Source organism: Mastomys coucha, unplaced genomic scaffold (assembly GCF_008632895.1).
Source record: "Mastomys coucha isolate ucsf_1 unplaced genomic scaffold, UCSF_Mcou_1 pScaffold11, whole genome shotgun sequence".
NCBI classification, from domain to species: domain Eukaryota; kingdom Metazoa; phylum Chordata; class Mammalia; order Rodentia; family Muridae; genus Mastomys; species Mastomys coucha.
The window spans coordinates 30,055,901-30,065,145 of NW_022196893.1; the positions used below are offsets into that span (position 1 = coordinate 30,055,901).

The 9,245-nt window shown below is 55.1% G+C and overlaps 1 protein-coding gene and 1 long non-coding RNA gene across 7 annotated transcripts in view; both read right to left on the reverse strand.

Moving 5' to 3' along the window:
- Positions 1–9,245, reverse strand: part of Kmt2d (lysine methyltransferase 2D) — a 39,472-nt gene that overhangs the window by 6,530 nt on the left and 23,697 nt on the right. For all 6 annotated transcript variants that reach the window (XM_031355056.1, XM_031355067.1, XM_031355091.1 and 3 more), the window contains exons 36-49: positions 8,185–8,308; positions 7,968–8,052; positions 7,803–7,869; positions 7,470–7,702; positions 4,536–7,370; positions 4,293–4,433; positions 4,001–4,168; positions 3,685–3,844; positions 2,985–3,060; positions 2,701–2,876; positions 2,461–2,591; positions 1,794–1,926; positions 1,594–1,721; positions 303–1,443 (exon numbers count right to left, since the gene is read on the reverse strand). In XM_031355056.1, the coding sequence (XP_031210916.1) occupies positions 303–1,443; positions 1,594–1,721; positions 1,794–1,926; positions 2,461–2,591; positions 2,701–2,876; positions 2,985–3,060; positions 3,685–3,844; positions 4,001–4,168; positions 4,293–4,433; positions 4,536–7,370; positions 7,470–7,702; positions 7,803–7,869; positions 7,968–8,052; positions 8,185–8,308 (5,598 nt within the window). The remainder of the gene's footprint in view (positions 1–302; positions 1,444–1,593; positions 1,722–1,793; positions 1,927–2,460; positions 2,592–2,700; positions 2,877–2,984; positions 3,061–3,684; positions 3,845–4,000; positions 4,169–4,292; positions 4,434–4,535; positions 7,371–7,469; positions 7,703–7,802; positions 7,870–7,967; positions 8,053–8,184; positions 8,309–9,245) is intronic.
- The window catches only part of LOC116079230, a 788-nt gene continuing 715 nt past the window's right edge, over positions 9,173–9,245 (reverse strand). Inside the window, exon 2 of the long non-coding RNA XR_004113831.1 lies at positions 9,173–9,240. This is a non-coding gene — a long non-coding RNA (uncharacterized LOC116079230). The remainder of the gene's footprint in view (positions 9,241–9,245) is intronic.

The following is a 9,245-nucleotide window of genomic DNA, read 5'->3' on the forward strand; positions in this document are numbered from 1 at the left end:
TTGAGACAAGGTCTCCCAGGCTGGCTTCCAGTTCACAAGATAGCTGAGGAGGACCTTGAACCAGGTTAACTCCCAAGTATTGAGATTGTAGGCATGAGGCAGTATGCTTGGCTAAGCAAAACATTTTCAACTGCAAAGGTATTTAAAGTAACCAAGAAATGCTGAACCCCATTATTTGGGGTTTTTAAGATGCTGTGCGGCTTGAGGTAGGGGCAGGCCACTATATAAACGCTGTATAGACAGCTTCTTTCTCAGTAAAGTGAGTCCGGGAGTAACCTGCCCAAGCCCACTGCAGTGCTCACCTTGGGGAGACGCATCGGTGAAGACCAGATCCTCTAAACCCTGCTCCATGACTTTGATCACAAACTCAGGCCGTCCATTATTCTCACTGATGGAACACCGGTAGCAGCAGCGACGATTGTTAGTACGAAGACTCCAGTAGATACGCGTGGCCTCGTAGCCCACAGGATAGAGGGCAGTGGCACTGTGGAAGTCAGCCATCTGGTGTGGGAGCAGCTGTCCAATGGCATGAAACACAAGACCTCCTACCCGGAACATGTGTAGCCGCTCTCCTCGCTGGATGATGCTGGCAATCTGCTTCACCTCATCTCGTTCAATGTAGACCCTCCGGAAGACAGCAAATGAGCTCAGCTCCTGCTCACAGGGGCCCTTGATCTTGTGCATCGGACACAGCATGGTCTTGTCCTTGAAGAACATGCACTTAGTGCGGATGGCACAGGCAAAATGGTAGACATTGGGGCAGCGCATGCGGTTGCAGCTGCTAGTGGCACCAGTTCGCTGGCAAAGGGAGCACTTGGTTAGCAAGCCTCGGTGCAAGGCAACCTCTACATTCATCAATGCCCCACCCTGGGTCTCGTACACTTCTGTGGACCACAGGGCACAGTTGAGGTGTACCCAGAGGTCCAAGTCAAGGTTAAGCAGGCGGGCGGGCCCGTCGGTGGCACCGTCTCCCTCTTCATGACAGAAGCAGCATCGGCGGTTGTCCCGGGGCACCTTGCTTGGTCTCAAAGCTGTACCAAACTGCTCCATAAACTCTGCCACCTCCCGTTCATCCTCTTGCCGACCACTGCCCTTCTGGATGGTCAGCAGGAGCCGCAGCCGCTTCCAGCGTACCCCTTTCCACTTCTTGAGGCGTGGGGGACGGGAATCTTCGCTCTCTTCAGGGGGCCGGGCTCGGGGTTTGGGGCGGGCAGATTCAGGGGATGAAGCCAGTGGTAGAGGTGAAGGGATGGGTGGCTCAGCAGATGGTTCGGCCTGAAGTTCAACCATGCGCTCAACGGGAGGACTGGCAGGAGAGGGTGCCAAAGGGGACGGAGGTGGGGAAGGTTCCTCAGGAGGTGGGGCGGAGAGCTGTCTCACATCCAGGTTGGAGACACTATAGGTGTAGCTGTGCTGGACGGATGGCTCTGGAGCAGGACTCTCCTACAGGAATGCCCCTGGATGTTAGTGCCAGTTCTTCAGCCAACCAACCCCTTCCTCCTCTCCACCAGACTCCACTGCCTCTAAAGGCCATCGTCTTCTCTGCCTGGGAGTACCTTCTTCTTAAAACAGACCCTTCGCTCCCAAACCCACCTGCTTCAAGAGGCTCAAGATGTCTAATTGGCTCTTGAGGGTGTAGCCAGGCAACACTGCATCAAACTGCTTTAGCCAATCAGGTCCAGTGTCTGCGTCCTTGCCACTCAAACCTTTTTCTTTCCCACCTATAGACAGGAAAAGGGTCAGTCTCCCACCACAGCTCCTCTCTGATCTCAGTGGCCTCCTGCTCTACTCACCAGAAGCCTCAGCTTCCCCCTTCTTGGGCTCAAGGCCTGTCCGGGCAGGGCCATGTGGGAACAGCACCTCATAGGAATTGGGGATCTTCATGCTTAGCAGCTCAGCCACTGCTACCATCACGCCGTTCAGGTTCTGCTGGGGCAGAAGAGGATGTGAGCAAACCCAGCACTCAGCACTGGATGTGGCACTGCCAGCAGTGTCTGCAGTGAGCACTGCTCAGGAAAGCCAGGACACAGCAAAGCCGCTGCATGCAGGGTGCTCTCCTCACATAGCCTTTCCTAAACTGTGGCAGGGACACAGAGCTTCACAGAGAGAATGATAATGCCAACTGCAAACAAACTGTTACTGCTGGTTTAAACTGTTTTCCAGCATTCTTTGACCACAGAACCCTGCAGCAAGGCTCCACTGAATGTGACTGGGAGTGAGGTCTTGCAGCATCTGTCACTTGACAGTCTGTTGGTTGATTGTCTCTTTATACAAGGATGATGAGCCCTATGAGGGACCCTACTTCCCTGAGCCCAGTCCTTAGCCCAGCCTTTCAAAAAAAAAAAAAAAAAGAAAAAACAAAAAGCAGGTACTCAGGACAAATATTCAGAGAGTTGTAACTTTTTTATCCAGACAAGCTCTGAAGACTGCCCTCTGACGTAAGGTACCCCTGGGACACACCTTGGCAGCAGCAGCAGAGACTGTGAGCATGACTGACACCTCACTTCCCTTGCCCTTCTCCCAAGCTGTAGCAGGCAGCTTTCCAGGGACCTCCAGGTCAAGGACCCCGTAAGGTTTGGTATCTGGGAAGACTGGACGGAGAGAGAAACATGTAGAGTGGGTTACTTCCCACCATCGCCTTAGCCCCTGGCTGACTACCCAGCCATACTGTGCCGGGCCCACACGGTGAGCAGCACATACCTGGGATGCTGGTGCGAGGGATGATAGGGATGACAGGGGAGAGGGCCCGGTTGTCTTGCTCCCACCGGCCAGAGCCCAGCTGAGGAAGACGCGGGGCCTCTTCCCCAAGGATGCTCTCAGGGGATGAAGCTGGCACAATGCTGTCAGGGGAATCGCTGTCCTCCTCACTCTCCATCCTGCAGGTTGAATGCAAACCGTGTTGGTCCAGCCTCGCGGATTCGCCCGCTCAGAGCTAGAGACCAGGAGGTGCGGCCATAACTGAAACCCTCCTCCCTGTTCCCCACCTGACATCCTCAGTCTGATTGTGGGGGGGTGTAGGCAGAGCAGCCAGCAGGTCTAAACTCTTCACTTCTGCAGCATCTGAGGGGTGGGAGGGAGGGCAGTCAAGGTGAGTGTGCAGAGATGTCCTGCCCCTAACACCTCAGGTTCAACCAGCTGTTGTGATCGACTATCTACTCAACTAACAGTCGGGCAGGAGAACTACACAGTCTTTCTTGTGTGCCACACTCATTTCAAGACACTTATGTAGCCCAGGCTAGCTGACTTCAAACTCATAATCCCTGTTGTCTTTTTTCTTCGAGCAGGATCCCAGGCAATGAATCACAACATTACTCCATATTTACATCCATTAACCACCATGAGATGAAGGGTATCCCGTCTAGAAGGACACCATGGCTCAATCAGGTCAGTCAAGCTAAGTATGAGGCCAAGCTTCACGGCTAAATACACTCGTGTGCTGGACTTCAAATGTAGGTCAGACCAGGGTTCCATATCCATGAACGCTGGACTGTTTCTTCTCACAAAACTTTCCTTGGATTCACCCTGTTGCTTCTGCAAGCCTCCAGAAGCCCACACCCTTCCCAAGAGTCCCTTCCCGCACAGGGCAGTGTGCAACCCTTTCATTTTCTGACACAGAGTGGCAGGACGCCACCGCATGTCTGGGATCCATCCGTCAAGTCCCAGAGAGACCAGCTTCTCACTTACCCCTCAGTGCTCCTTCACTGTCCTGGGCAGAGGCTGCATCCTTGGGGTGCTCCCCCAGCTCGTCAGAGGGAGTAACACCGTTCACCATCTTCTGCTGCACCGATGGGGGTGGGGTGGGGGGCAGCGACGAGGGTGGTGTCGGCGGGTTACTCAGGTTATTCTGGGGGGTGGGGTGGGTGTTGTGTGCAAGACGGCATAGGGAGACTGGAATAATCTCCTGGCCCCACATGGCACCAGCATTTTCCTCCAGTCTCTCATCCCCACCTCCAACCCCAACAATCTTATTATTCCCAAAAAGTATTGCCATTTTTCTGACCTTGGTGAGCAGCTGAGAATAGTAGTCAGGGCTGGTGTGCAGAGCCCCACTTCCAAAGGCCCCCCTAAGCTGGCTCTGCCCACTGACTAGGCAGCCACTACCAAAGGGAGCAAAGAGGCTAAAATTGGCGGTGATGGTGGGCTCCGTCAGCGGCAGCTGGGACAGTTCCTAGGAGGGGTAAGATGACAATGCTGGAAAGACGCAGCATCCACGGCATCCCGTCAGAGCTCAGAGGAAAGGCTACCCACCCTCCTATCCTGAGGGAGACTATGGGACTAGCTCCCGGGATCACCTGCTTTAGCTGTTTCAATAAGGCCTCGTTGGCCCTGACCCCATCTTCTTTCCTCAGTTTCTTTCGGGAGCTCGCCAATCTGTCACTTGTCTTCTGTACCCGCTTAGGCTTTGCTGGCAAAGGCTTTCTTGTGGCTGCATCCTAAACCAGAGAGGTGCTGTGAAGGCAGCTGCCCTTACCTACTCTGACCCAGCCCCGCTCATCTGACCTCCACTGCCACAACACTCTATCCGCAGTACTCACCTCTTTGTTGCTGGAAGTACCCTGTAGTTTCTGCTCCAGCCCTGACAGCTTGCTGTCAATGTGTCCATTGATCTCAGCTCGAAGCCCCTCAGGCCCCCGCCCAGCACCAAGCTGCACATTCTTTGCCCGGAGAAGCTTCTGCAAGAGCAGATGCCCGGCCTCCGAGCGGGAGCCTGCTAGCAGAAGGTGGTTGCTGGTGCCCGGTGCCCCGGCTGGCTCCCCATTGGCCTCCCTTTTCACTGTCTGTGCACCCAGGGCACACGGCTCTTCCCGAGGCTCCTGCTTGATGCCAAGTTGGGATGGCTCATGTACCACCTGTCCGTTCACCTGTTCTGGATGCCCGGGTACCAGGTTGCTCTGCTCTGGCTTCTGGGCTTCGGTGAGGTTGTCTGAGGGGTCCCAAGGTCCTAGCCCCTTGCCAAAGAAAGTATCCGCAAGCTGGGCGGCAGCAGGTGAGACTCTCCCAGAAGGCGGCTCCAAGGGTGGCCCCTGGGGCTTTGGAGTCCCGGGGTGGGTTGGGGTTAGCTGGGCACTGGGGGAAGGTAATTGTGAAGGTCTCTTTGGCTCTTGGGGACTGGAAGGTGGAGGTGTGGGATGGACAGGGCCAAGCACTGGTCCTGTAGATAAGGCTCCTTGTGGGACAGGGAGCCGGGGTGGGCCCTGAGGTCGAGACCCTGCCCCTAGCTCCTGGAGGGGTCCTGTCTGAGATGCAGAAAAACCCCCAGGTTGAGGTTGGCAGCCCAGGAGGCCCTGGAGGGGAGAGGGCTGGGTCCCGGGCTCCTGGAACGGTGGAGTCTGGCGTACTGCCTGACTCTGCTGCAGCTGCCGCTGCATGAGGAGTGCCTGCAGCTGCTGCTGCTGCTGTGGGCTCAGGTGCCGCAGCTGCGGGTTTTTGGCCAGGACTCCTTGGAGCTGTGCTCGAAGCTGACCCACTGTAGGCATGACTCCAACTCCAGGAGGACCCTGTCCAGACTGAGGAGGGGCAGGTCCCGATTTGGGAGGCTGTGACCCTGTGTTATTTTGAATGGGTCGATCTAGCCCAAGGGGCTGTTGGGAGCCCAGAAGGTTCTGGGCCATAGGTCCAGGCTGCTCCCCCAAGGAAACAGAGGGTTGGGCCAGCAGGTGGGGTACAGATGGGGACTCAGAGGAGGATCCACTCCCTAGCTGCTGCCCATGGCTTCCTCCACCTGCCGTATGAAGCAAGTTCACCTGCTGTTGGGGTTGTCCTGGGAGCCTTAGCGGTGGCTGCAGCTGCATTGAGGTGGGCTGAGATTGGGCCTGAGGTTGGACAAGCAGGAGTTGTGAGTCTCCGGAAATGGAGGGCTTTACCTCCCCTGGCTCAGCAGACACTGACTCAGGTGTCGTCCCCACTGCTGGTGGTGCTCCTTGATGCGCTGAGGGTCCCTCAGTGACCTCTGAAGGAAGTGTTGTCTCTGCATTGTTTTGTTCCTTGCCTGTCAGGAGGAGGGTTGGGCCTAGGGCTCCAGGGCTAGAAAAGTGTTGAAGAGGCTTGACTGGCATGCTGGGGCCAAGTGTCACTTGCTGTTGTTGCTGCTGCTGCTGCTGCGGAGATAATAAAGTTCGATTCTGGTTCAAGAGACCCATCTGCTGTTGCTGAAGTTGCTGCAAGTGCAGCTGTTGTTGCTGCTGTTGTTGCTGGTGCAGCTGTTGTTGCTGCAGCTGTTGTTGCTGCAGCTGTTGTTGCTGGTGCAGCTGTTGTTGTTGCAGCTGTTGTTGTTGCTGCTGCTGCAGCTGCTGTTGTTGTTGTTGCTGCAGCTGCTGCTGTTGTTGCTGCAGCTGCTGTTGTTGCTGCTGCTGCAGCTGTTGTTGCTGTTGTTGCTGCAGCTGTTGTTGTTGTTGCTGTAGCTGCTGCTGCTGTAAAGAACCCAAGGCCTGAGCACTCATTTTGGGCTGTCCACTATGTGACATCATTCCTTGCTGAAGCTGCGAAAGCCCTGTCATAGATCCCTGCTGCTGCTGCTGCTGCTGCTGCTGCTGCTGCTGCTGCTGCTGGGCTGTGAGCAGCCGGTGTCCCATAAGGCTGTGGCCCTGCTGTGCCAGCTGAGGGGAGCTCAGCACCCTGGACTGACTCATAAGCACCTGTCTGTGAGGGCCCTGAGGACCCAAAGCTCCCGAGTGCTGCTGCTGCAGCACTGCCACCTGGGCAGGACCTAGCATGCCCTGGGACCCCTGGGACTGCTGGGGGGACAACTGTTGGACCAGGAGGCCCTGGTGGCTGCTGGGAGGCAGAAGGCCCTGAGGCTTAGGACCCAGAGCCTGGCTCTGTGCTCCGGGACCCTGTTGCTGTTGGGCTGTCACTTGCCCTAAGAGGTGCTGCTGCTGCTGCTGCTGCTGCTGCTGCAGTTTCTGGGCCAGCTGCATTCGTTGCTGCTGCAGCTGTAATTGCCTTTCCTGTAAAAGTCTCGAGTCAGGTCCAAGGCTTCGGAGAGCAAGATTGCCAGGGAAGAAGCTCCCTGAGGGGCCAGTCAAGGATCCAGCCACACCAGAATGCTGCTGTTGCTGGGCCAAGGTAGTATTGAGGAATGGACCACCAGACTGTCCAGGGAGTACCATACCCCCTGGAGGCAGACGAAGACCTCCAGCTTGCCCACTCGGAGGTGCCTGTGGTGGCTGTAAGCCATGGCCAGGGAGCAGTTGGCCAGGGAGCTTGGTGAGTACCCGAGGGTTCTGGGAAGGGCTGACAGCCAGTACAGTTGAGTGCTGCTGTTGCTGCTGCTGCTGCTGTTGCTGTTGCTGCTGCTGCTGCTGCTGCTGCTGCTGCTTGTTCCGATATTCTGCCATGAGATTTGTGTGCTCTTTCTGCTGTTTCCGAACCTAACACAGGAGGGTTGGAGAGGTCAGCCTGGAGCCTGCCCACCCTGCCGTCCCCTTTCCCTGGTCTCTGGGCTCTAAGATGAACTTTTCTCTCCCCACCTGGTCCAGCTGCTTCTGGATCTTGCTCTGCTGCTCTGTAACCAGCTTGAGCTTCTCAGCATCAGCTTCGGGGAACTCGCGGCCGGCCTTTTTGGCAGTGCGCTGCTTGGCACACAGCGCCTTCCGAGACTTGCGGTGCACACCAATCTGCTCCTCTAGCACCTTCAGCTGCATCTGGAGGAGCTGCTGGGTATGGAACAGCCATTCCTCATACTGCCTCTGGTCAGCCTCATCTGGGAATAGAACCTGTATGTTAAGATCCACAAAACAGTGACCTCCTTCCAGATTCCTAACCACTGCTTTGCACCCTCCTCCTCCTTTGGCCGTACTCACTGATCACTCCCTGGGCAAAAGTGGGTGGGTTAGGACGAGGCTGGGAAGGGTCACCAGCATTCCGTTCCTGTGGTAAGAGAGATTTCTAGAAGGTCATTGTTCCATGGCAGGCTTTCAGAAAGGCAGCCCGGCGAGATAGTACACAGGTTCCTACTTTCCCCTTACCTGGCCACTCCCAGGTGCCACATGGTTCTGAAGATCACTGCCAGACCCCCCGGAGAGCCTCTGCGCCAGCAGGGACACTTGCTGCCTACAGTTCATAAAGCACAGGAGATTCTAATGCCAGTGAGGGCACGGGTCACACACAAAGCAATGGGCATGTTGGGAGGGAACCAGGACAATAGATGCCAGGAAAGTCAGCCCCACCCAGTCCAAGTCTCACCTGCTCATACCAGGTGCCACCCCGATGCTGCCTTGAGCCATCACTTTCTTGATGCCTTTCAAAGCTACCATCTTGGCCTTTGCAATAGGATCAATGATGTCTTCGGCAGCAAATTTGTCCAAGTCTGAGGAAGGAAGAGATAAACAAGCTGGGTTGAGAGTCAAGGCTCCGTGGCATGAAAGCGGTTGTTCCCAATGCCCTGACCTCTACATAAAGAACAACGCTGTGGCAAGTCCACTGGGCTAAGCCAGGAACTCAGTGATGCAGCAGCTCTAGCGCTCCTGAAGCACCGTCCTTGTGTCTCCACACTGTAAGAAAACAGCCTCAGGAGGCGCCTGCTCGGTCCGCCGGCGCTACTCTACTACTGAAGCCTCAGTTTCCCTCACTTGATGAAAGACAAAGATTTCTACTCTGCCTGCCTCCTGGTGCTAGAGAGGACCATGTGACAATAAAGACATGCTTTCTGAGTCAGACAGAACTCTTGCAAGTAGCAGTCTACGATCAACACAGCCCAAATACTCAAGGTGGAGGCATTGTAGCAAAGCCTTAGACAGCGGCTGTCAGTGACACACACATCACCCCGCAGCCCACTGTCCTGCTAGCCTAGAACTGAGGAAACAACAACCAACAACAACCTAACGGCACAGCGGTGCACACCTGTAACTCCAGCACACACAGGCTACCACGGAAGATTTTAAATGTAAGGCTAGCCTGTGCTACCCAGTGAGACCCTGCCTCAAAAGACAAACCAAACTAGAATAATCAAGTACGGTGGCATATGCTTATAATTGCAGCACTTGATGGAATTATATTTCCAGCAAGACAGGAAAATCCTAACTTTAATATCATCCTCATACGCATAGTGAGTTTGGGGTTAGCCTGGGGTACATGAGATCCTATCTCATCTCCCATCCTACTCTTATCTCCTCCCCACACAAACAAACAAAAACATAAAGAAAGCAGAAAAAAAAAATCTAAAAGCCTGCACTTTACTTTACACCTTCAGGGTACTTTATTTGTTCAATTAATTGTTTATTTGGGAACTTTAGTTTACACCTTCA